Genomic DNA, 25,511 nt, shown 5'->3' on the forward strand with positions numbered 1-25,511 from the left:
TTGCTGGTTGGGTTAGGGGATGCTGTGGACTCGCTGGTTCGCCCATAAGTATGGACGGCCATCGCTTCCCGAACACATGAAACGCGGCAAGTTACCAGTTGTTCGGATAATCAATCAACTGCACAGTTGTCGAGTTATCTGATCTGCAACTGTTATTCTTTCCATTAATCTAAACATCTTGTTCTCTGCATTCGTTCTTTCTGTCCTCTTCACACAAACTGTTGGCCAGTTTCTCCCTGCGAATATCAATATATCAAAATGCAATTCTCCCAGATCCTCTTCGTCCTCTTTCCGGTCGTCGTCCTGGCAGCACCGTTCCAGGCCTTCAAGGTCCCGACATTGGACCCTAACACCGTTGCGCCGATTATTCCTGCCATCGAACGACGAGTCCCTCAGGCTGCGGACACTTGCGACGAATAAAGACATCATGAAGGAGTGACACCGAGCAAGAGGGGCAATCGACCAACATCTATCCAGCAGGTCTTGTGTGGAAGAAACATAGACGTTGGTCAGTTATGCGTCAGACTGGGTGTTGCAAGGCTGGCTTGTGATACACAAAGATGTACGTTGATTTCCATTCAAAACGTTTTCCTCTCCTAAGCTATCTCACCTTTTGCCTGATGACTTGCATCCACTCAATAATGTTTCAAGACGGGATTGAGTATTTACAATGGAACCACGCAACGCTCTGATATGCCTCTTTCTATCAACGCCATATGTCTTTCATACATGAGGTTTGGCACACTGCTAACTATTTTGATAGATACCCCCTTTCACAGGCCTACTTATCAGGTCTAGGCGGAGGACCGCTCTGGGCTGGCCCCGATGTTCACGGAGATGCAGCCTGGGTTCCGGTCCTCACCAGCCGCACCCCTTTTTCTCATTACGGCTGGAGAGGATGATGGACTCGGGCCTTCGAGAGCTCGGTTAGCGGAAAGAACGGGAAACGGAAAATCATTTGGGAATATTATTGTTATTGTACCTACCTCTGGAGGCGGTCTGTATGGGAAAATATACGCGATTTCGCTCCTCCCATGTTAATTCGCCTTTCTTTGCACCCTTGAAGTATTTTTCAAGTCAGCTTCTGGCGAGTAACTTGTTGTCGCAACTTTTGCAATACTCTTCTCGACTTCTTCAACCGGGCACAATTACGTCCGTACTTGCGATCACGCCATTATGATCTCGCTCGTGGCTTACTTTCGAAGTCTTCGAGTTCGGGCCGTCTGCACCCTCGCGACCGATCTCGAGGCTCGCTGGGCGTCGATTGCAACGCGGTGAGTTGCGTTTTCGGCAGTGGTTTGCACTCTCAATGAATGTGCTTCTCCTGCTTTTAAACCCTTTCCTTCGCTGGGATGGCGGCATTGCTTCTCCTCATCCCTAGTCACTATCGACTGCGTTTTTTTTGTGTCAGCCCTTTTCCCTTCCCACCCCCGTTCATGTACGGATGCCCACCAACGAATTGACTCAATTGGCATCGATCATGGTGGTTTGCGCCGGCCGTCATCGTCTAATCTATTTACCATCTCAACTCTATTGTTTTGCCCGCTTCGCCAATCTCTGCTCCTCTCGTCCTGACGGAACACTTTTTCTTGAGCGATCCAATCATGAGCGAACAGAACGAATCTTTCTAATTTTTTTAATTTTTTTTTTGTCAAGAAATGTTGCAAAATCTGGTTCTATTCCATCGAGTGCGGATCTCACAGTGCATCCTCATGTCGCTCCTAATACACGTCCTCGTTTATCAGTTCCATTCACTAACACATCCATGGACAAGTACAGATGGCAACAGGGCCTGTCCCGCATGAGATGACCTCCCTCAACGGCTACCTGGTGCCTATCCACACCTTGGTTCCCGGGGGCTTGGGTACCGAGGTCCTGGACCTCCGCGCGGATGGCCATCCCAAGCTAATCCGGGTCTTGTACCGGCAAGATCGTTCCGTCATCCCGCCCCGGCTCCGGCTCCTGGTGGTGCCCCACCCCGAGTGGCAAACGTGGTCCGTGCATAGTGCAGGCCAGGTTGACTGGCACACGGCAGACGCAGCTCCAGCACCTTTCACGCACCCCACCGCGACTTTGAAGGAAATCTACGAGGGCGTTTTAAAGCATTGGGGACGCGACGTCTCAGAGGCGACGCGCACGCAGATTGAACTCCTTGCGCCCAACCACATCCTCGATTTACCTCTGGAGGGAGACACCGCTTTCTTCGACGATTACAGCTGGATCACGACCCCTGTCCGTTCCGCTCCGTACTCGATCGAGGACGCCGGCGACGAGGACGACAGCAGCACCAGAAGCGACGGCAAGATCGACCACGTGAACGAGGTCGACAGCGACATTCAGGGCTTGCTTTGGGAGCATAATTACAAGACACCCGGTAGCGGTTCGGACGATACCGTAGCTGGCAAGTCTGCCGGTTGCGACGGCGACATCACGATGGCTCCTTCCGGCCCCAAGGCGCAGCAGAATGCTGCCGCTACGAACAGCTCGACACCGACGCCTGCCTCCGAGCCTGCCGCTCCGAAGGGACCGCACCCTGGCCACATCCAGGTGGCTTGTCAGTACACCAGCGAGCAGAGATTAAGGCGCATGCTGCGAGACAACAAGAGTGATCCAGCTCGGGAGGATAACTACCGTCTCCAGGGAGTGCAGCTCATCGACAATGTCCGAAACATGCTGCGCGTGTATGTTTGGTCTTTTCTCTCCTGGATTTCGCGCCTCATGCTTTTCTCTCGTATTTATGCTGACATTATCTCTGCAGCCCCATCAAGACCTTCGACACCGCCTGTGTCTACTATCACTGGTTCAGACTCTCGTTCCGCGATGCCGAGTACAACTACCAGGATGCCGCCGTGGCTGCTCTCTTCCTCGCTTGCAAGGTGGAGGACACCATCAAGAAGTCTAAGGAGATACTGTGTGCTGCGTACAACATTAAGAATCCCGACCACCCCACAACCCAGGACGACAAGGTGCGTCGACCAACTGGCTGGCTGTGCTTGTCAGGAGTATGACTGACCCAACTCCAGATGTTCGAGCAGCCCTCCAAGATCATCATCGGCCTGGAACGCCTGGTTCTTGAGACCGTTGGCTTCGACTTCCGCTGCCGCTACCCTCAGTCTGCCCTGTTCAAGGTCACGAAGAAGATCATGGGCACCAACTCGAAGAACCTCTTCTCCCTTGCGATGGATATGAGTGTGGACTTGTACAGGACCTTCGCCCCGATCAAGCAAACCAGTTACGCCATGGCCTTGGGTTTGCTCGAGCTGTCCGCTCGGCTCCTCGGTGAAGGCGTGGACAAGATCGAACAGATCAACTACGCCGACTTCCACACAACCCGCCAGAACGTCGTCGAGACCGTACTCGACCTGCTCGACCTCTACACGCAGCACGGCAAGTCCACCAAGCTCGGCAACCGGTTCGACCTGAACAAGTTCATCGAGGTCAAGATCATCATTAACAATGAGGTCGACAATACCCCGCATCTCGTTCGATACGCCCACTGGTGCACCAACTGCGACGGCGGCGAGGACGAGAACCTGTCCAACGGTGTTTCGGTCCTCAAGAACATTTCGTTCTTCGGTAGCAACAGTGCTAAGCGCAATGGACGCAACCAGGACGGCACAATGCGCTTCGTCTTCGATCCAGAGCAGGCCCGCCAGGAGCGCAAGGAGGTAGAGCCTTACTTCCGCGACGAATACGAGGAATACGAGGTCGAGGTCGAGGTCCCCATCGAGCCCGAGCGCCCCAACCACAACCCCCGTGACAAGCGCCACGACGGCGGCGGCGGCGGCTGGGGCGGTTCGAATCACCACCGACGCAACCGCGGCAAGGGCCGTGGCTACTACTGATTCGCATTCTTCATCGAGCTATCTATGTACCATGGCTCCCCTGTGCTTACCCCTTTCTGGTTCATACACTTCGCTGATACCTTTTTTTCTCACGATATGTCTGCCGAATGGATCTGGAAAGGTGGGAAATTATTTTGTCTGAGTTGGTCTGGCGTTGAAGGTAGATACCCCTATGAGAAAAAACTGGAATGTTTTTTTCGGGACGAAAAATCACTGTTTTTGTTTGCTCTGCGTGGTCCCAGTGGCAGACCTGCTGCTGTTCCTCCGCGGCTCTACACACTACGCGCATGTGTACACTTGTCTGGACTAGAAAACAACTCGTCACCTTAACGTTGGTAATTAGTCCAAAGGAACAAATCAAAATAAATAAAAACCCATCAGATCTTCGATATCAGGTTAGCGTGCTGCGACTGTGATTCCGACGCCTCAATGGCTGGCTGCAATGAGTCGTGCCGTGTGCTCAATTGCAAGCTAGACGTCGTTTTTCCGCTGGTTCAGCCAGCATGTTGACAGTCAACCAGACCTTGTCTTACTGCATGCCCGAGCGGCCAGGCCCGCTGGCCAGGGCAGCCTGGGACAGGTGAGGCGCCGACATATCTCCTCGAGCTGAATATTATCCCGGGGTTGTGTGCTGATATCCACATCTAAGGGGCATCGTTGGGTTGGGGAACACTTCTTCTCGAGGTCGGCCAGCATGTCCAGCATGCTCCGCCTCCTCATTTTCGGGGTTTGGGAGTGGCCTCAATAAGCAGAGTCACTCACTGGGGCGAGATTCAGTGTGCTCTGGCCACGCGCCGTCGGTACCCCTGAAGCCTGCAGCCCCCGGTGTACGGCACAGCATGTAATTTGACCATCGTTCGCTGTTTTTAGCATGAGGCACCGCGTGGCCTCAGCAGCCTCACTCCACAACGTGTTTGCAATGCCGTCCGGAGTTGTTATATATTGTAATTAACAGTTAGTGATTTTATAAAGGTAACTGCATCGCCCATGTTTCTCCCATCATTCAACTCGGCCAAGACCATGCGGCTTTTTATTTAAAACCCCATGGGAACCCTAGTTGGGGACACATGTGAGTTGCTGTCCATCTTTGGGAAGCGTCTTCAATACCCGGCATCATGGAGCATGAGCTAACTGACCCGCGTTACAGTGACGGCGCCAGCCGCACGCGATGTTCTTTGACAGATATCTTTACAGATCTTGAGTATGTTCCTTCCATTTACTCAATCTTCCCTTTGCTGTATCCGCGATTAGCTCTGCGTATGATCTAACCGGGAAACTCAATCCGTAGTGACTTTCAATCGAACACACCTCAACCCTTCCCTCTTCAGGCCGAGCCTTACGACACTGGTCCGTTGTCGCATGAGTCGAACCCGTGGACTTCCTTTCAACCGTTCTATGGTCTGAGTGCCGAACACATCGACAGCTCATACTCGGTATCGGACCTCCCCGTCGATGCCAACCTTATATCATGGTCTCAATGTGACGGGCCTAGCTTCCAGGCCCTCAACCGACCAGTCAATCACTGGCCTGTTATTCTAGGCCTTGATTCCCCTGCGTTTGGCGCTCCCTACGAGGATCATAGGCAGTACCCCGTCGTTCCCACACCACATCAAGCCGCATATGATCATGCCCACTTGTCATTCAAACCAAACACTCAATCAATAGATCAAGGTTCCTTCAGTGCACAGCTCTACAGCCATGGATTCCATGGATCGAGCCCTTCAACATATACAAATCTCGGCAGTCCTTCTCAATACCATACGTTATCTTTATCTGGTGGCCCGGTCGAAAGCCTTGGTACTCGGCCCTTGGCTGCTGGCACTTGTATCAATATCCAAGCCAGTCACAAGGACGAAATACTTGTCGATAACATAACAGCCAACGGAACAAACGTCTTGACTTCTCTTGTGATCGCTGATCCTGGGCAAAGTAGTGAAAGTTCGACCCCCAACTCCATCGGCTCGTCACCAGGCCCCGATATGCTCGACTGCCCAGCATGCGGCCGTTTCCAAGGAGATGTGAGAAGGCTCAGGTTCGTCACGGTCCCGATTGTTCATCGGCAACAAATGGAAACGTTAATCGTCCACAGGGAACACATGCGTTGTCACATAAAGCCGCATATCTGCGACGTTGGCGGGTGTGGCCGGCGGTTTAGCACGTCGAGAGACCTTAAGCGCCACCAGGAGTCGGCGCACCGGAAGTCAACTCTGGAATGCCACATCTGCTTCCGAAAGTTCGGCGGCAAGCGCGCAGACAACCTGCAGAGACACCTCCAGACAAAACATGCACTGGAGGCTATGTATGAAGGACCACTTCCGTTCGGGCCGCTTTGACACCAATCGATTTTACCGAGCGGCGAGCAATGGACATTCCATCCCCAATCCTCTCAGGTAATTTGGACTGTGGATTCGTGACAACCTTTCTTTTCAACTTGGCCGACACTCTTTCTTATCCATCAAGGGACTTGGGTCCCTTTCGTCCCTGGTAACAGTTCGACATAAAAGTTCCACGTGTTATATTCCGGTTGAAATGATTCTAGGGTTGTGACTCGACATACGCAGCACATTGGGTTTTGAACCCTTGCCATTATTAGCAACAAAGCTTTGTAGATAGAGCCACCCTTACTTAGTATACACGCACCAACACCTATTCCTCTCAATATAACACCGAAAACAGGCGTTGGCCGCCATTTGAGAGTCGTCTTTCACATCAGTTATGGGACTTCGGACAGTTTGTTTACAAAAGAACCAGAAAAACTGCAACCTACTGTGGTAAGCGTTGCGCTTGCGGCCTAATGTAGGGGACATTGTATAGTCCACAGTGAACTGTAGCCTCCTTTACAAGCCGGTTCGGGAGTCGCTATGATGTCAGCTAGCGATGGTGATTACTTCCCCGCACGAGGACGGACGAGGGCAGGAGACTGAGTTGGTCCCAGGACCTGAGGTAGTACCAATCACTTGTGTCCCGGAAACGGGATTCAGGGTAAAGTCTGCACATCGAGAGTGAACTTGCTCTTCAGATTGACCATGATTGAGAGTAGAAGGGGCTCATGTCGTGAGGTTCGGCCCAATGGAAGTGTGGGCTCCAATGCCGAACCCGGCAGGGAGCCAATTTCTGCTGGAATCTGTCTATGTGATGCGACAAAATCGACATTCGAGACAGCATCATGCTCACTTTCAAGTACGACCTGTCTCGGGGTGCTTCATCACACACTGACAACAGTTTCAACAGCCATGTCAGTCGGCCAGAACAAACGTGGAGCAGCGGTGGTGAATCCTTGAACGCCGCCATCTACGTACAACTATTTGACTCAAGAGACTCGCACTGGCAAATTGGGCCTCTGCCTTATTCATTTTGCTCCAGAGTCGTCTACGGCCACTGAGGAGGGGGCTCGGATCCTCACAAGCATCGAGGACGTATCACTGTTGATGAACCCTTGAGTCTTCGTTTTCTGTACCAGAGAAAATGCACATTCGGTCTGAAGTCCCGAAAGATATTTAATGATGCTGGCTGTGTAGACGAGAAGGTTACGGGCCTCCGTCATCAAATCGTACCATGGAACAACTCTTGGCGGTGCGAAAGTGACATTCGTTACACTATTTATACATAGACATATTACATGTCCAATTGGATCGGCTAACAGAGTTCTGCCGTTCTAGGAACAACACTTAATAGCTGGAGCCTCTCTGGCCATGTGCCTTGCGATAAAAGTCAAGTGAGTCGGTGCGCTCGAAACAGGATGATCGCAAGTCACCGGACGGCTCAGTACAAGCTGCGTAGGTTGGAGAGCCCTGCCGCTTCCAGGTTCTGCTGGATGGTGCCGTTCAGCAAAACGCCAAACGGTCCTGTTTCAACTGGGCAGTAGTGCTCCTTGCCACACATTGTATCCTGGAAGTAGGATCGAATGGCGCCGTAGGCACAGAAGTTGGCCCCGGATGCTGCAACGCTATGCTTGAAGAAGTCAGCACGAAGGCATCTAGTCTGTGAGATTCTTCGACTTACACCCATGTTGTCGACAGTGAGACTCCGAGCGTTGACATAGTTCGGGATACTTGCGATGGCGCTGTTGCTTCTTGTCAGCAGTCATCGGACCACTGGAATGTGGCAACTTACTTGTCGATGGGTGTGGTGGGATCGAAAGTGTTGCTGATGAATAGTAGCGGGTGGGAGGTGTTGCCCCCATACGGCCCGCGGAACACGTCGTTGGATTTGATAGGCCATCCGAGGCACCCAAGCATCGCCGTCGTCCAGATATCTCCAACAATGCTTTGGTCTTGTAGGTCGAGGATGAGAGGTTGAATATCCTCCAGCGACTTCCCGTACAAAACATTGCTCTGGTCCGAGCATATGACACCAAGAGATTGTTCGGGGTTCCCACTTGAATAACCCTCGATGCCCCTGAAGTTAAACACCAGGTTGGTATTCTCTGTCCAAGTTGAAAGAGAGCCCGACGCAAGAGCCTTCTCCAAGTCTACGAAGGCATCCGCAGCCCTGACGAACCCGCCCATCGGCCCAACCGCCGCGTCGAGAATGACATATTTTAATGTTTCCAGTGCCGAGGCGATCTCCGTGGCGTTCGACCAGCCTTCGACCTCTGCCCTTCGTGCCTCGAGCTGCACGAACGAAGCGTTCCACCTCTCGAAGATGTCCATCGCCGTGCTTCCACTGTAAAAGGTACAGGCAGGCCCGGCGGCGTGGCAGTACACGAAGAAGGCCCCGAAAACGCCGTCGATGTGGTTGACGCTGTTCGAAGTGAAGTTTGACTGGAACCCCTCCGGGCTAACTTGTCCGTCGATGGCGAGGTGACCGACTCTGTCGGGAAACATGGACGCGAACGTCTGGCCCAGGAACGTACCGTAGCTGATGCCGTAGTAGTTCAGCAGGCTGGAGTTCAGAGCTGCACGCTCGCCGTCGGGAGTTGCAGCAAAGGTGTCCACGACGCTGACCATGTCGCGAGCGGTGACCGCGCTGGTCATGTGCGGACCGGCTTCGGTATCGGCACCGGCCTGTGCCTGGCATCGCTCGCCGAGCTCCTTGCCAAAGTCGATGAACTCCTGGTAGTACCTATCGACGAACCGAGGGACATCTCGTCGAGAAAGAACTTCGTCCCGGGGCAGCAGTATGCCTGCGGAACAGTTGGGTCGCGGCTCAGTGAGTCCGACGCCTCGGGGGTCAATGCCTACGACGTCGTAATTTGAGCCGGCCACAGATTGGATAGTGGAACCATTGTACAAGGCCAGTTCAACGCCAGAAGCGCCAGGTCCTCCCGGGTTGACGAGGATCATGCCGCGATACTCGCCGTCCGGGGACTCGGAGGCGGCGGGGAGCTTGATCAGTGCGATAGCAGCTCTGCCCAGGTCTGGTTTCTGGTAGTCAAGGGGAACCTAATGACACAGTGTCGGTTAACGATCAAAAATGTCATGCGTAAGGAAGGGTAGTCTTGCATCGAGCTTAGCACAGAAGAATTGACCCTCACATGCACACCAGACGAGGTCTCGAGATGGAGTGATCGAGTCAAATGTACATTTCTGAGCCTTTACGGCTCGTGTACCGAGCAGCGCGAGCGTTACGACACGCTTCCAGGATATCATTGTGATTGAATGGACTGGTGAGTTGTTTGCAAGAGAGACAGAACGAGTGAAAATCGAGAAGTTGGATAGCTTGTTGTATGGTTGGAGGAATTAGTTCTTAGTCAATGTGATACTTGTTTTTTAATATCAATATCAACACTTCTCAGGTGGATTCCTAAGATATTTATTCAGTTGTCTTGAATCCGGCATATGTTGTGAATTGCAATGACTTCCCAGGATTGTTTGGTCTGGCCAATAAGCTGACGACCATCCCTTTCGAGACAATCGCATGCATCTATTCTGGTCTTCCCGTCGCATCTCCCTTTGACTCCACCTTCCATCATTGTCATCTGGCCCTCGTAGTTCAGGGGTGATTGAAGTCATTGATTCTACAGGTTTTTGCCAACTCCTGGATGATTTTCGAGCAGGATCTCACGATGGCTAGAAAAGAGATTGGAAGGAGGCTGTGCTGCATCGATATCGCGGTCGCTTAACCGGGTCTATTAATAGCTCTCAGCTCCGTGATGGTGGAATGTGCTGTTGAAGGCTAAGGCGGATAACGTCCGTTTTGTTTCGACTCTTCCCGCTGCGGATAACGTGGGCAACAGGCAGCAGCCCAACTCACACGTGGGAAACCCCAGGGGGATATCCAAGGCCAGTCGAGCCAATCACGACCGCATTTGTTCCCTGGCAATCTCTTTGCCATGGCCACGATCGAGCTTTATATGGATGGACATTAATACGAGATGTCTTGATGTCGCCGAGAACTAACTGGTTTCGTCCACTCTTCGAAGCCCCCCTAGCTAGCGTGCTAGCAACCAGAAAGGGCTTGCTTACCCATGAATGACATTCTTCATCGACGCATAAATGCGACGAAAGGGGCAGTTGAATAATTACTGTGATGTCAGCAATGCTTTGGGGATGCGGAGGCAACCATCAAGGGCAAAAGCATTAGGGGTGCGATATGGTTGTAGTCTCGGGTAAGGGAGAGCCGTCTTATGAGTCCAGCTGTGACAGAGATCGGCCCCATCAACATCAGCCAAGCGGAGCTTGCCTATCCCTTTCACCAGCCACATACGTGAGAAGAACGAATACATCCCGTTTAACTATAAGAACTCATCAGTTTCAGTATTCAAATAGGGACGTAACCTTCACTATCACAGCCCAAGATCTGAATTTTTGAGTGGAAGGCAACCATGGAGGGATTTCTGTATGTAACTAAGGTCGATCGAGGGCCTGACTCGATGACTGCGACCATTAAACCTTTGAATGCCTATGTTTTTTTACCTGCAATCGATGATTATTGAGTTTTGTTGACATGTCTGGTGATCTCCAGATCCTCAATTCGATTGCTTCTCCCAGTCAGGGATAGAGATGTCAATGATGTCGCCACTAACAGCCACTCAGAGCATAAAGACACTGGGTCTGAAATCAAAACGTACTCAGAGATCATCAAAAGTTTATTTTACCACTATAAAGGTATCGAATTGCAAAATGTGCGATGCAATACCGAAGGGACGTTGCTGAGACCCGAGGCGGAAGCTGTCATACAGGCGGTGTTAGAGCGAGGGAGTTCTGAATCTTTGGAGGATTGGTATCGTGTAGAGCTTCATGCTCGATCCAGTAGGCACCTATCAAGTGACTCACACTGGAGGTCTGGTACGACCAAATGCGATGCAGGAAGGAGCAACGGGTGACCGGCCAGGTTTCTCAAGCAGCCACCACCTTCCATCCCAAAAAGCCGTTCACCACTATATGTGATCCAAAGACCTCTGATAATCTCACCGAGGCCCGTGGATCAATGGGATTACTAGGCACGTCTTGTGAGTTTCCAAACGTCCCAAGCCACGGGTCGTGAGTTCGAATCTCACGTTAAAATCCTTGCATCGTTACACCTGAGGCTGGTAAGAGCCTCCTGGGATTTTCGTAGGCCTATGTCTTCGGATATAGGTTGAGCTTTTTGAAAAGCTACGTAGTTGGAATTAATCTTTTTCTCTACAAATTTATTGGAGCAAAATTCGATTTGGGAGGAATATGTTATATGTATTTATTTTGAGAACAAAAGGCGCGCGGGTGTAAGTCAAAGGGGAGGGAAGTGTGTTGACCTTTTCAGGGAAGATGAGCTCGGTCAAGGTGGGGGGAGAAGCGTTCACCGAAGCGGCAATGCAAGATGGCCCCACTGTTCCTTTTTATCGCTAAACAACCCCACTAAAATTTTCTTATCGGTCCCTCAACTTTCTCGATTTCTTTTGCGCCCAAGTCCCTTGCGAGGTCTTGTCTTCCATTGTAACCACACCTCGAGAACTACTGTATTATTCCAGACTGAGGCACAGAAGAGAGAGACGCATTTATTAAAAACGTAACCGTTTACCACACCGACCCCCGAGAATTATGTCGGGCTTTCAGATCCCCGGCCTGGGGTTCGCGAAACCCAACGAGATGCTGCCGCCTCTGCCTCCCGATGTGCTTGCAGCAGCCGCCAGCTTCGAGGGTATCGACACCAACAACAGCACCACCCAGCAGAAGCAGGATCAAACGACGAACCAGAACGAAGACACAAACATGGGGGAGAGTATCGAAACCCAGTCCGCCCCTGCGCCAGAGGCGCAGTCCGTCGCCGCACCCGTACCCGCACCCGCACTCGAGCAGGCCAACTCCAATGAGCCTGAGCCTGAACCCATGAACGTCGACGATGCTACCGAGCACCCCTCCCTGACCGATGCCCTCGAAGCCATGATCAGCGGACTCGACCCAACTCCTCCCGTTCAAACCCGCGTAGCGGCTCAGGAAGCCCCCGCTGCGCCCCAAGACACCTCCATGTCCCAGCCAGCCGATGGCGCCCTCGCCGCCTCCGTCGCGGCAGCAGAACAACCAGCCGCTGAGGGCGAACACCCCGAGTGGGAGGTTGACTCTTCGCCCTACGAGTCCTCGTCCGAATCGAGCAGCGACGACTCCTCGTCCGACGAGGAGTCTGAGGCTGGCGGCTACCAGCTTCTCGGCGTCGAAGAGACCGCCCGCATGCTGATGGAGATGGAGGGCGGCTCGGACGACGAGGGCGGAAACGACGCCGGCAAGGCGGGCGGGTCGGGACACCTGCGGACGAAGAACGAGGTCGCTGTCGAAACTGTGCCAAAGCCCGACGTCGTGCTCGCCGCCGACGACAAGATCGAGGAGCTCGGCCTCGTCGACCAGATCGTCGAGAACATCCTGGTCGTCAAGGCCTTCACGCCCGGCGAATACCAGGTCCTTGACACGGGGTCCGTGCTCTGCACCGAGGACCGCAAGGTGTTCGGCGTCGTGTGGGAGACCATCGGCAAGGTGCTGCAGCCCATGTACACCGTCATGCTGTCGACCGCCGAGGAGATCAAGGAGGCCGGCCTCGCCGTCGGAGCCAAGGTGTACTACCCGCCCGCGCACGCCAAGTACGTCTTCACGCAACCGCTCAAGAGCCTCAAGGGCTCCGACGCGAGCAACATCCACGACGAGGAGGTCGCCGAGGACGAGATGGAGTTCTCGGACGACGAGAAGGAGGCCGAGCACAAGAGGCAGATCAAACAGAAGAAGAAGGAGGCGAGGTTCGGCAAGGGCGGCGCCGAGGGCGGCCGGGGCCGGGGCGGTCGCGAGCCGCACCCGCTGCGGAACGAGGTCAGCGCGCCGTCTGTGGAGGGCGGTCTCAACTACGACGACGAGGACGACGGCCCCTACAAACCGCTTGCTCGCCCTCCTGGTTTCGGTCAGGTGCCGCCGACGCAGCAGAGCTTCACCACGGAACCCGAGCCTGGCAGGTTCGGCGGACGCCGAGGTGGACGAGGTGACTTTAGGGGACGTGGCGACAGAGGCAGGGGAGGTCGCGGCCGCGGACGCGGCGGGCACGGAGGCAGGGGGGATCACAGAGACGGTTACTCCGCGCCGGCCCACCAGAGGCATTCCTCGTCACAACAGGAGGGCGGCCAACAACAGCCTCAAGGGCAATGGGGTGGCAACGGCGGATACCCAGCCCCTCCCCCTGCGCAGAACTACAACCCGCAGCAGACCGCGCCGGCCCCGACGGCCCCGTCATTCAACTTTCCGTTCCCCGGACTTCCCGGGCAGCAGGGCTTTCCTGCCGTCCCGCCGCCGCCGCCTGGCTGGCCGGCGCAGGGTGGTCAGTCGGCGCAGAACCCGCAGGGAGCGTACATCAACCCGGCGTTCTTTGCGGCGTTGCTGGGTCAAATGCAGCAGGGTCAGGGACAGCAAGGTGGACAACAGCAGCAACAGCAACAAGGACAACAACCGCCTCAACAGCCGCCTCAGCCACCGCATCAATGGGGCGCCCAGCCGCCTCCGCGGTAGATGGCGGAATGGGAAGCTTTGGATGGAAAATGCCGAAGCGAGACGGACTCCTTCAAGGACCAGGACCGCGTAGCTTGACGCGCGGAGACGAGCCTCTCCAGTTTCTGGACAACGCGAGTTGGACCATGGCCTGTAGCATCTCGAACTACCAGGCACAAATGGGCACGCTCCACAATGGGCGTGGACGTCCTGCGCAAATGAGGCCTCGGGGCCTGGGGCGGGCGTGGCGTCGCGTGGCTTGTCCTAGCTGCCATGGTTGCTACACCGGCCCGACGTCCAGACCAGGAGGAAGGGGGTTGGATAGCGAACCGCCAAAGAAATTTACCCCTGAAAAAAGCATCGGCGGCCTCTGTTGCCTGTTATAATTATTATACTTTGAGACGCGACTGTGCGGAAGGGAGGATCATGATGGCTTGAGTCCGTGGAATAGAGAAAACCCATGATACGCTTTTTTCTTCTTAAGCAAAAAAGTTTGTGCGTTTTATTGGACCGGCGGAAAGCTGGCCTCCGAGGCTTACGCTTGAACTGATTGAGACGAGGGCGTAAGATGTTTATTTTTGACCGGCTCTTGATCGGCTTTTGGAATGTCGTCACCTGACTCGACTCCTGTATAATAGATCCAGTGTAAGGAAATGGATTTGGGGGACAGAAGTAGACACTCTCGAGTGGTTGCACTACGTAGGGCCCAGAGACGTACGGATCGCCAGTCTTGTCTCTGTTATCCCTCAATGAAAGGAAAGAAACAAAAACTTTCCCCCAGGTCGGGTCCAATCAATGCTTGGAAGTTGAAACAATGCCGGCCAATGTCTGGCTGCAGATGGTTTCCTTTGCATAATGGGCAATAAGATGAAGCTGCGCAGATCTACGACGATGAACCCCCGTTGCTGGCGTTTCTGCGCAATATGTCATTCCGTCAGTCATATTATGCCCCCCTCCCCATATCCGAGTAATGTCAGTTCCAAATGATCGCGCCTCGGTTCACAACATCGAACGTCGTTGGCTGCCTGCAGTGTTTTCGCTCAAAGTCGCATCCGGGTATTTTCCCTTGGAAATTGCCCGTAGGCCGTAGATTTTGCCTCTGAGGTTCTGCGCGTTCTTACATGGGTGGCGGGGTAGGTAAGGCTGGTGGGCGGAGGAAGCGAAGCGTAGGTCATTTCGAGTGTGGAGATACCCATGGAAGTGCCAGGTGCCGGGACCCTTGGCAGCGGCACCGGCTGGGTGTCCTTGACCAGGGAGGCAGATCTTGGAGAGCGAAGGGCGGCACGGGCGGACCAGCAGAGCTGTTTCAGAAAGTCTCTCAATCTCGGTGCGCTGCGCCGTTGAGTTGTTGCCCGACTCTGTCCGGGGGCCGCAGCGGCCTGTCACCGTTCAACGGATGCAGGTCTTGGAATCGGGCCCTTCAAGACTTGCTTCTTTCTTGAACCTCTACAGCTGTCGGCACAGCGGGAAGTCTAAATGCAACAGAAAAAGCAACAAGATGGAACGGTGTGCTGCTTGGCTGCTTGTCAGACCAAACACACCGACTCCTCTGGGCAGTATTGCAATAGGGGAACCCAAACTAAGGGAGTTTGCGACTCAGTGGCCTGTTCCGTCTCGTATCGAAGGCACCTAGACGCAGGGCACTCACTCACCGACTGACCTGAAGCTCGAGAGGGCGGGCGAGGCTCTCGAGAGTCGAACAAGGAGGCTGAGCGTTCGTAGGTGAAATGATTCGAAGCAGGATAGTTTCTTCCACCGAAGAGCATTCGGACGAAGTGATTGATGGTTCTCGGTGTCGGCGGGGTTAGTCGGTCGCGAACATGTCCGATGAAGCCGCTGGCTGCCTGCATGAGACTTTTTAGAGTTTCCGGGCCGAATGTTGTAATGATGATGGGCAGCGCAAGCGCGCCAGGCATAACGACTTCCAGCAGCAAGTTTCGACAAGAGAAGAGTGACGACAGTTGCTATTTCGGTGCATTATAGCCTATCTATCTACTGTGTAGGTGCCTATCCTTGGTTGGGTTGTAGTTGAGCTGGTCGGCGGCCGGTGTTAACGTGCTGGCCTGCATGAGGTGAGCAGCCATCCCGCCCTTCTCGAAGGGGTCTATGTCGGTGGTGAGAGAAGAAACGCGCCGTAAACTGCAAGCGGCCACTGAATGGACGAGCGTGGTGCTGCATGTTTGTGCAAGGGAAAGGGGGAAAGGGCGCTTGTAGTGTGGTGTGGTGTGATGTGGTGTAGTATGGTTTGCTGCGAACCTGTGGTGTGATACCAACCCACTGATGTGTGATGCTGTGATGGCTGGTGTGACTGGGCTTGACGGCAACCCCTGTTGGTCGGAGTGTTGGTGACGACTGACGAGGGACTTGAGGGAGCTGGAAATGCTGGATTTGGGGGCCGCTTGTTGGAGCTCGGACCGGGCAAACGAGGCCGTTGGTTGGTCCACATCAGACGGCATGATTGGACAAAGATCAGAGGAACCCCGTGCAAACAATTTCGTTTATTCTGTGGGATGTGCGGTGGGTCAGTACCTGGCATGGCAATCGGCCAACCAGACCAAGCGGGTACCTGACAGGCAAAGTGCTGGGAGGCCCCTGCCTTAGCGCGGACCGTGCATGGCGCTGATGAAGATGGGCGCCGGTGTGGATGGGAAATGCGCCGGCGGGCTTGGACTTGGGCTGATGAGGCATTTGTGAATGGAGATACGATGTTCCTTCCTGTACCTACGAATACACTGGTACTTGAGCAGGTGCAGACAGCGAGAGCGATGATTTGCATGTTGAAAAAAGGCAGATCTTCTGGCCTGTCACAAAGGGAGAGGAAGAGAGAGATAGAGAGAGAGAGAGCCTCGCAGACAAACAAAATGACTTAGGATTTGCGACACTATCGTGAAGTGTTCGTCTTGCGGTCAACTGACAATCGATGTGTTCCCTGCCAGCGCAGGGGGGGGCAGAAAGCAGGGCGGATGGTGAAACGCTGACTCGGCAAAGTGGCTTTGAATCAGATGCATTGTCGAAGGGCCGTTAAAGTCTGGGGGAACCGTTGCTGCGCATTCCTTTTTTGCCTTGTGCACTATCAACATTGTTGTGTCCCTATTGTTGGGTTTTATGCAAAACGTGATCCGAGCACTCGTTGCACCTGCTACCAAGGGACAACCATCTCCCCCCCCCTGGAAGGCACTAACACGGCAAAGCCTGCAAGGGCATCAGTAGAGAAGCCATGACCTCTTTTTTTGCGTGGCACAACAGGGACAAACGGACACACAGACACGCCCACACAAGCGCGCCATTCCATTTCGATCCTGGACTTCTTCACGGGCCTCGCTGTAGTTGTCGGCTGTCCTCAGGTCCCAAAGTGACTGATTGTGAGTGGGAGTGGGAGAGGGATAAAGACACAGAAGACATAGAGGGAGAGGGAGTCGATCCTCCAAGCCTTCGCTAGAGTCGGCAAGAACCCCAATTGCGCTGTGCTGTGCAGCAAGGATCTCTCTCGCATCCACATCCCTGTCGCCCAGACCCTTGCCATCCAATCCGTCCAGCGCCGTTCAACGTTGCTCGGGGCCCTTTCCTAATCATCCACAGCGCCTGCCTCTGTGCTGCCTCTGCGCTTGACTGCGTGTGACCTCGACGAGCCCGTTTCCCTTATTCTCATCGACCCTTCCCACTTTCGTCCCTCTCTTCTTCCATTTCCCTTCTCCCCCCCATCCCGTCCGAACTGCACTCGCTTGCTGGGCTTGACTGCTTCATGCTTCTCCCGCAGTCCCCAAGAGTCACTCTGTGCAGATTCATCCGTTCTTTCCACCCGACACTCGGCATCGTTGCTTCGTTCTCATGACAATTCACTGAGACCTTTTCTCCCGCGAATCGTCAACACCTTGTGAGCTGGTAGTGAGATCGATCTTCTATCGCTGTTCTCACCCTCACCCACCTTCTCACTTTACTCTCTTTCCGGGCCCAGCGCCGCTTTACATTCGTTCCAAATCCACACACCACACAAGACGTTCGACACGATATTCGACTTTCTCATCCACACTCGAGTACCGCGAGACAGTCATCCCTCACCGAATCGACAACTCGGAATTGCCGACCAACACGACTCCCTGGCTGGACTCATGCACAGCCTGTTCATTCTTTTGACGCCTACCTCACGAACCTAACTTTCACCCTCTGGAGCCGGATCCCTTGAGCATTCCCATCACCAACCACACTCTCTTCCACGCGCGTGGCCCTCCCTCCATTTTCAGATACCCCCACACCTCAATTCACGCACGACATTAACGACACCACATCACTTCGCGCCTCACTTTCATCTTCACAGATCACGACGACTACTGGCTGCACGAGTCTCGTTTACGCCCATTATCCATTAGATTAGGCCAGACTACCATCCTCTGACATGGCTCATCACAACCATGGCCACAGGCACTTGCCTCGTAATCCCGACTTCTGGGACGACGTTGGAAACACCTTCAAGGGTCTGAATCCCTTCGCGTCCGACGACGAAAGCGACAGCGGAAGCAATCGAGGTAAACTCAAGATCCGACAAGACGACGACGATGATAAACCCACGCCCACGCCGCCCGCTAATACGAGAAAAGGTCGGTCGACTGTTATCAAAACCATTTACCAGACCGTCACCGACGGCGACATCCGCCCTGCCGCCAGCTCTTCAACGAGACTGCTCGTCGCCGAATCCCCCCTCCCCACCCGGACGAGGTCATCGTCGTCTGATTCGTCCGAGACCACCATCGCGAGGGCGGGCGCTCCTGTCATCAAGACTCCCGAAACCTCCACCGCCACCTCGACTGACGACTCACTGTCTTCGTCGCTGCCTTCAGTCATCGAGGAACCCCTCTCCGAGAGCATTCCCACCACTCTCGCCATCGCAACCGACACTCCGACTTTCGTCAGGACCACCAAGCCCACCGTGTCTGGCGATGGTACCGGTGCCCGTGTCGGTGCCAGCGTCATCTCCTCCGCCTCGCCGAGCTCCACCTCGACCGCCGATGAGTCAGCCAGTGCCGAGCCCAGTGGTGCCGCGAAAGCTGGCATTGCCATTGGTGTCTTGGCTGGTGTCCTCGTTGTCTTTCTGCTCGTCTTCTTCCTCTTCAACCGCCGCAAGAAGCAGTTGGAGCAGCAGCGCCTAGCAGATGAGGACGAGAAGAGCGGCGGCTTCGGAACTGCCGCCGCCGCCACTAGCCAGAACCCCCGCGCCCCTCGTATCAGTCTCCGTCCCGTCACTCAGTTCCTGCCTAATCTGAACATCGACAAGCGCGCCAGCAGAGGTCCAGCTGCCACCATGAACGCCAACCTGGCTCCTGCTGCTGCCGCTCTCGGTATCCGCAACCCTTCCCAGGGCAGCTGGGACAGGCCAACGACGAGCCAGAGTGCGAACCCCGCCAATCCGTTCGGCGCCCAGGCCGAGAGAATCAACGGTCCCATTGCCGAGGAGTCTGTCAGTTCCCTGAGTCTCAATGAGAAACCCCTGCCCAGCGTTCACGTTCACGAAACTGCCCCTGCCCCCGCTGCGAATGAACCTTCTGGTGCGGTCAATGGTGCGGCTATTGCTGCTGGCGCCGCCGTTGCTGCCAGCGCCGGTGCCGTCGCCGCTGGAGGCTTGACCCGCAAGGCGTCGACCCGTAAGGACGGCCCAAAGGCTCTCGATCTCACTCTGGCTGCCCCTCCCGCACCCTTGTCCACGGTACCCGCCTCTCCTTCTGGAACCGCCTTCAGCGCCGACTCTGCAGGGCCTGGTCACCAGTCTTCGAGTTCCACCGGCTCTGCCGCCATCGCCGCTGCTGGTGGCCCCGCTAACACGACCGTTCACCGAGTACAGCTTGATTTCAAGCCCAGTCTCGAAGACGAGATGGAATTGAGAGCTGGTCAGCTTGTGCGCCTGCTCCACGAGTATGACGACGGTTGGGTAAGTTTGTAGGACGTCAGGAATTATGAATCACGCTAATACATCACTAGGCGCTTTGCATCCGCTTGGATAGATCCCAGCAGGGTGTGGTGCCTCGCACCTGCTTGTCCACTCGCCCCGTCAAGCCTAGACCTCCCCAGGCTCAAGGCCCCCCTCGTGGCCCCCCGATGGGCCCTGGTGCTTCGCGTGGTCCCGGTCCTAACTTTCCGCCTGGTCAGCGCCCCATGACGCCTCAGGGTGGTCCCCATGGCGGCCCGCCATATCCTCGCTCTGAGTCGCCCGCCCGCCCCATGGGACCCGGCGGTCGAACTCAGTCCCCGGGTCCCCGCTACCAAGGACCTCCAGGACAACGACCGCAAAGTCCCAGCGGAATGGGAGGTCGGAAGCCGAGCCCTCCGGGACCTAGCAGAATCCCTCAGCCTAGCCGAATGAACCCCAGCGGCCCTCCCAATGGCCCCCAAAACGGACCTCAGGTCCCCCCGGCTCAGGGTCGTCCAGGCCCGCCGATGGGACCCGTCGGCCGTAAGCCCGTTCCCGGGCAGGCCGTGTAAATTTGTACCGAGACAGCGGTCATGTACACTGATTCCCTGCCGTATATAGCGTCTTTTAGCATGAAGACTGGGGTATCATCTTTCGTTGACGATAGACAAGGGTCGGCTTTGCATTCTGGACAGCACGGGCTGGGCGTTTTCTGAACCACCAAAAGGAAATCCGGGGAGCGGGGGGAAGAGTTCTCCCTCTGGACTCTGACGACCAAGGGGCGAAACCGGCGATGCGATTTATACCATTCGAGTCACTCATTCACGACATGTCTTTTGATACACCCATTTTGCAGCCTGATATCAGTCAAGGCCTGCAAAACTTCTTTTCTTTTACGCTTCACTCTCGCGCAAAGCCCTGTTTCGCGATTTCGATTCGACTGCCTGGCCCGACTCAGCCGATCCAAACCTGTTCCTGCAGTTACGATGACTGAGCGTTGGGACGGGGAAAACGCCTAGTGCTTAATGTATATTGCCCGCTCCTGTGGCTTGCTTTTCACACTTTCTCGTTTCTGGTTTTTTTCTTGCAGCTCCAGTGGCCGAGTTTGGTCGGTCTCGCCACATGCTAGAGCGACCAAAGTAGAGTGGGACGACGATGTTCCCTTTGGATGCCTTGCAAAGGCGATGATGGAGGGGCCAGGATGATGCGAGATGGAACGATGACTTGATGTGTCTGTATGAGGCAAATTGAGAAATAGAACGTAGTGCCTTCCCTGAGAGGGATAGTCAAGAGCTTATTTCTCATGTCGAGCAAGCTAGGTAGACAATGAGATGCCCTTAAATTTACTTGATGTTCCTTGGCATGTTTGCCATGCGGTGATTTGGTTTTGCTCAATTGTTCGAATGAGCAGCCTGACATGGAAGGTGATATCCCATTTTCTGGCCTTCTCGTCTCGTCTTCCCCCACTAGATAGAGCAGCAACTCTCGACTACAACAGTCTTCAACTTCACCATTTCGACGTCTTGTCAGTGGCAGCCCTGGCAGCCGGATCATATATTTCAGAACTGCCAGAGCAGATCATCGTCACCATCGCCCGACGCCCTTATTGCAACGCACGCTTCATCTGCGAGAACCACTCTCTGAAAGCCCTGACCTGGCTTGGACGACCAATAACCCCAGAGTCGGCAATGACTCGCGGTCTCTTCATCTTACGGGTTACGAGCAATCCCGTCGGCGGCGTCGACAGTATCGTTGCTAAACAGAGATACGTTTTGGATTTAGGCCTGTCGAAAACGATGGACGCGGTCTCCTGGGGTGCGGCGTGCTCTGTCGCCTGGCCACCGCCCGCAATCGTCCTTCTTCAACCCGCGAGCATAGAGGAGCAGGTACTCCAGGATAGACTATGCTGAAGGCAGTGACTCTCGAGGTATATGACCTTTAGTTGTTTTACCCTCACGGTGGTGCTAGGTGCTTGGGAGCGATGCTCCCGAGAGAAATTCGATCGCTGAAAGGGAACTGACCCTGGAAACCCCAGAGATAGAATTTCGACAAGGTGTACTTGGGGCGGCAAGAAACACTAGCAGCAGGGAAAATTGGAATATAACAGGATCAAGGGTTGAGATACAGGTGATGGTTTTATTCTACTCTAGTTCTCGCTGTTGGCACTTAGGTAAATATTCCTAATCTGTTTGGAGGAGGGAAGGTGTTGGCCACTGGCATGAAGATTCGCTCTCTCCACGTAGCAAGCATGCTACCGTCTGCAGAAGTGCCCCTCCACCAGCCCTTGAATGTCAAGATTCGTGGAAGTGAGGGATGGCAACAATGGAGCACGAGGGCCGGGCAGATTAAGACCATGGCCACTCCCTACTCTCATTTCGGCCCAGTTTCCTCAATATTGCCGGGTGTTTTCAGAAGAGGTTCTGGCCCTGCAAGGACTTACTTGATCTCTTTTGCACCTTGGGCCTTGCTAGTAAACACGTGAGTCTTTGGCTTTGTTGTAAAACCCCTACACAGGTACAGCCCGATGCTTTTTATTGCTGTGTCAAGAGACGACTTGGCGGGTAAAAGAATATCTCACCACGCTGTCATAGTCATCATGACCGCTAGCTGCTCTATTCCGTCTACTAAGGATCCATGGATGATTGCCATGGAGGTGCCTTCTGTTCCACCAGATTCAGCACCGCGGGCAGTTTTCTCTGTCTACCTCCACTTCAGACAGCACTTAATCAGGGAAAGGACTTGCTACGTCCAGCAACATCAACTCGACTACTGTTGAGTGCATCAGGCACCTTTCACACTTCGGCAGCCATATTCAGCAGCTCGAGCTGAGGCACACAGCAGGAGGAAATCGAACTCGGACGAAAAGAAACTGGACTACTCTGAGGTCACCGATGGATTGTGCAACCATGAGACCGCAGAGCTAGTCCCGGGAACGGAGTTGAGCTCACATGGCTGTACCCTAGAAAGATATCTGACAACACCTCTTGCTAATGAGCTGGGGCATGATTCTAAAATGACCCACCTAGGTCTCGACTTACCTTTACAGCGCTTGTGATTGGCTGAGAGCACCATCCATGCTGTCACTCGAATTGAGATGTCGCAACGGACAGAACAGTCTCGCGAAACGACAAGTTACCAAAAGCCGTAGAGTCGCTATGGGCAAAGTTGGATAAGGCGATGATTTCGAGGGACAATGTCCACTCCCTAGCTCCTCAGCTCCGCATCGTAGAATCAAGCATTAAAAAATGAATCACCATCCTCTCGATATGTGCTGCCATCCACACCGGGTCTGTAATCCTATGCGCGTCTGGTGCGATTTGTCGGACAGTTTGAAAAACCCACCCCGGAATTCACCAAGGGCTAGTTGCGCGAGAAACAGTCAACCAGGACTCGTCACAATAGTCGACAGTTTGCAGTTCAGTCCTCTGTTCACAACTGCCGCGACCGCGCGGCGCTCAATTCCTCGGGTACCGTATTTACATTGTACAAATTTTGATCGACCGTCTGAGTCGTTTATGAGTTCTGAACTGCCTCCGCCTGCGCCGTATCCTTGGCCTTCCTCGCGGCCTGTTCTCTGTCGTACTCGATCAACTGCTTCGACCAGCTGTGTCACCCCCCCTCATGGTTAGCCAATGATTGTCTCATATTCGTATTGCCTCACGCGGTAGACGTACTATCTGCTGGGGAAGAACCGGCCCTCCTGAGGCATCACGTAGCGCACCTCCTTCTCGGCGCTAATCTTCCAGAGGACGGCGACGACGCCAGCCATGACGGCGCCGATGACGGCGGTGTTGCGCTTCCAGTTCGCGGGCTGGGCATACCAGCCACCTGCCGGCGACCAAACGTGCTTGGGGTAGCTGTATGACGAGCCGTGAGCGTTAGAGGGTGCTGGTGATTCGAGGGATCGGGATGTGATTATGCGGGATGCGCAGAACTTACGGAACCTTAGGACCGCCTCCCTGCACATGGGTTAGCAATTGACGCAGGATATCAGATTGGAAAGCGACTTACCATTTTGGCTGTGCTTTCACTATGAAGGACTAGGTGGTGTGGTGATGGCAATCGCTGTGCCGCCTCGGTTCAGACTGAAGCTTTTCGGCCTTGGACGTCGTGAATCTGAGGTCCCAGTCGTCCGTACATTCCTCGCCCACGAGTGGAGCCCGATCCTTTCTCGGAGGCCCGGAAGGTTGGATGTTCCGCTGCTGCTGACTGGCTCGTGCACGGCCCGCCCCTAGCAATCCTGCTGGAGCTCACACGACTCGACTTGTTCGGCTCTAGAAACTTTTTCGTGACGGGAGACCGGCCGCTGAGTGAGTGAGAGAAAAGGGACGTTGCGACTCGACCCAGCGAAAACCTGCAAATTACGATCTGTATAACAACCCAATTGACTCCGCCCTCCTCTCGTCTTTCTTTCTGTCTCGTATTACCCGGCCCCCGCGTGCAGCAGATACCCCGATAAACGGCCTCCCCGATGAAGAGGTCAAGGATATCAAGATGCACCGGGCAACTGCTCAACGCCCCGGTCAGGACACACGCCTCATCGTGCCTGACGCCTATTTCCTTTAGACCACAGCAGCTCGCCCGGCACAGCAACCCGGTGCGGACACGATCCATCTTCTCTTCATCCAAACTGGCAGCGGCGCCGTCAGCAGCAGCACCACAATTCGCCTCTGAGTCTTTCGACGCCTCCTCGACGACGACGACATCTGCGACAGCCTCGAAACCCCTCCCATCGCCTCTGCCCGAGAAGGCCCTCAGTTCCGCCAAGCTCGCCGCCCTCCACGCCCGCCTGTCCCTCCCCGAGAAGCTGCCACTCCAGACCCTCGCACGCGCCCTCGTCGACCCTTCCGCCGACCCGAGCCCCAACTTCAACAATGCCAACCTTGCCGTTGTCGGCGGCTCCCTCATCAGCTACCATGTCTCCGAGTGGCTCATCGCCCACTACCCTCGCCTGCCGATGACCATCCTTTACGAGGCTATGCGCGCCTACGCCGGCCCTGACTCGCTCTACCGCATCGCGAGCCAGTGGGGCGTTGAGAGCGCCGCCGCCCCCGGCGGGGAAGTCGACCCGGGCCTGCTGCAATGGTCCCAGGACCCGGCCGCCGGCGTCGTTCACGGCCGTTGGGGTTATGTACGAAAGGAGCACCGCCACCTCGACAAGTTCAAGTGGCGCCGCTCCGTCTCGTCCCGTGTCGTCCTCGATGACGAGTTCGGCGACACCCTGCACGCCCGCGAGGCGAACCCGCTTGACCCCGTTCGCGACCCGTCCGACCCGGCCGTCGTGCGTGAACAGTATATGAAGCTCCGCAATAACGCCCATGCTTCCTTCGTCCGCGCCGTCACGGGCGCCGTCTACGCCCACGCGGGCCGCGACGCCGTGCGCTCCTTCGTCGACGCCCACGTCCTCAGCCGCAAGGTCGACCTCGAGAAGCTCTTCAGCTTCAAGCTGCCCACTCGCGAGTTGGCCATGCTCTGCGCCCGCGAGGGCTTCGAGGCTCCCGTCGCCCGCCTCGAGAGCGAGACGGGCCGCATGAGCAGGACTCCCGTCTACGTCGTCGGCATCTACAGCGGCGGCGACAAGCTCGGCGAGGGCACGGGGGCCAGCCTCGACTTCGCCCGCCTGCAGGCCTCCATGAACACCCTCAAGGCGTGGTACCTATACAGCCCCGGCGCCAAGGTGCGGGTGCCGAGCGATATGCTCGCTGAGGGCGCGAAGCCGTGGCAGCCCGTGCACATTGATATGGGAGAGATCATCTAAATGCACAACAGGCGGAACGGGAGAAGGGGAAGAAGAACAAGAATAAAAAAGGCTACTAAAAAAATTCAATCAACTGTAATTCATCCATTGGGAGAGATGGCGAAGGGGCGTGTCAAAGAAGACGAAAT

The 25,511-nt window shown here is 55.0% G+C and overlaps 8 protein-coding genes across 8 annotated transcripts; 5 read left to right on the plus strand and 3 right to left on the minus strand.

Moving 5' to 3' along the window:
- Positions 1-1,806: 1,806 nt before the first annotated feature.
- CH63R_13701 (C-type cyclin) lies at positions 1,807-3,845 on the plus strand (the record flags this gene model as incomplete). The annotated part of the gene is made up of 3 exons (XM_018308675.1): positions 1,807-2,681; positions 2,759-2,966; positions 3,024-3,845. 3 exons carry the CDS (start codon positions 1,807-1,809, stop codon positions 3,843-3,845), a joined length of 1,905 nt encoding a protein of 634 aa, XP_018150993.1.
- Positions 3,846-4,960: 1,115 nt separating this feature from the next.
- Positions 4,961-6,178, plus strand: CH63R_13702 (Zinc finger protein 2; the record flags this gene model as incomplete). The annotated part of the gene is made up of 3 exons (XM_018308676.1): positions 4,961-5,046; positions 5,134-5,877; positions 5,935-6,178. The coding sequence occupies 3 exons, from the start codon at positions 4,961-4,963 to the stop codon at positions 6,176-6,178; spliced, it is 1,074 nt and encodes a 357-aa protein (XP_018150994.1).
- Positions 6,179-7,607: 1,429 nt separating this feature from the next.
- Positions 7,608-9,436, minus strand: CH63R_13703 (Alpha beta hydrolase fold family; the record flags this gene model as incomplete). Its single annotated transcript, XM_018308677.1, has 4 exons — positions 7,608-7,796; positions 7,848-7,908; positions 7,959-9,204; positions 9,370-9,436. The coding sequence occupies 4 exons, from the start codon at positions 9,434-9,436 to the stop codon at positions 7,608-7,610; spliced, it is 1,563 nt and encodes a 520-aa protein (XP_018150995.1).
- A 2,370-nt stretch (positions 9,437-11,806) lies between these two features.
- Positions 11,807-13,747, plus strand: CH63R_13704 (NAF1 domain-containing protein; the record flags this gene model as incomplete). The annotated part of the gene is made up of 1 exon (XM_018308678.1): positions 11,807-13,747. One exon carries the CDS (start codon positions 11,807-11,809, stop codon positions 13,745-13,747), a length of 1,941 nt encoding a protein of 646 aa, XP_018150996.1.
- Positions 13,748-14,725: 978 nt separating this feature from the next.
- On the minus strand, positions 14,726-16,182 carry CH63R_13705 (uncharacterized protein; the record flags this gene model as incomplete). Its single annotated transcript, XM_018308679.1, has 3 exons — positions 14,726-15,058; positions 15,379-15,647; positions 15,723-16,182. The coding sequence occupies 3 exons, from the start codon at positions 16,180-16,182 to the stop codon at positions 14,726-14,728; spliced, it is 1,062 nt and encodes a 353-aa protein (XP_018150997.1).
- Positions 16,183-18,119: 1,937 nt separating this feature from the next.
- On the plus strand, positions 18,120-20,197 carry CH63R_13706 (variant SH3 domain-containing protein; the record flags this gene model as incomplete). The annotated part of the gene is made up of 2 exons (XM_018308680.1): positions 18,120-19,646; positions 19,697-20,197. 2 exons carry the CDS (start codon positions 18,120-18,122, stop codon positions 20,195-20,197), a joined length of 2,028 nt encoding a protein of 675 aa, XP_018150998.1.
- A 2,941-nt stretch (positions 20,198-23,138) lies between these two features.
- On the minus strand, positions 23,139-23,639 carry CH63R_13707 (uncharacterized protein; the record flags this gene model as incomplete). Its single annotated transcript, XM_018308681.1, has 4 exons — positions 23,139-23,229; positions 23,300-23,482; positions 23,565-23,584; positions 23,637-23,639. The coding sequence occupies 4 exons, from the start codon at positions 23,637-23,639 to the stop codon at positions 23,139-23,141; spliced, it is 297 nt and encodes a 98-aa protein (XP_018150999.1).
- Positions 23,640-24,096: 457 nt separating this feature from the next.
- On the plus strand, positions 24,097-25,383 carry CH63R_13708 (54S ribosomal protein L3; the record flags this gene model as incomplete). The annotated part of the gene is made up of 1 exon (XM_018308682.1): positions 24,097-25,383. One exon carries the CDS (start codon positions 24,097-24,099, stop codon positions 25,381-25,383), a length of 1,287 nt encoding a protein of 428 aa, XP_018151000.1.
- Between the last annotated feature and the right edge of the window lie 128 nt (positions 25,384-25,511).

This window comes from Colletotrichum higginsianum, chromosome 10 (genome assembly GCF_001672515.1).
Source record: "Colletotrichum higginsianum IMI 349063 chromosome 10, whole genome shotgun sequence".
Taxonomy (NCBI): Eukaryota; Fungi; Ascomycota; class Sordariomycetes; order Glomerellales; family Glomerellaceae; genus Colletotrichum; species Colletotrichum higginsianum.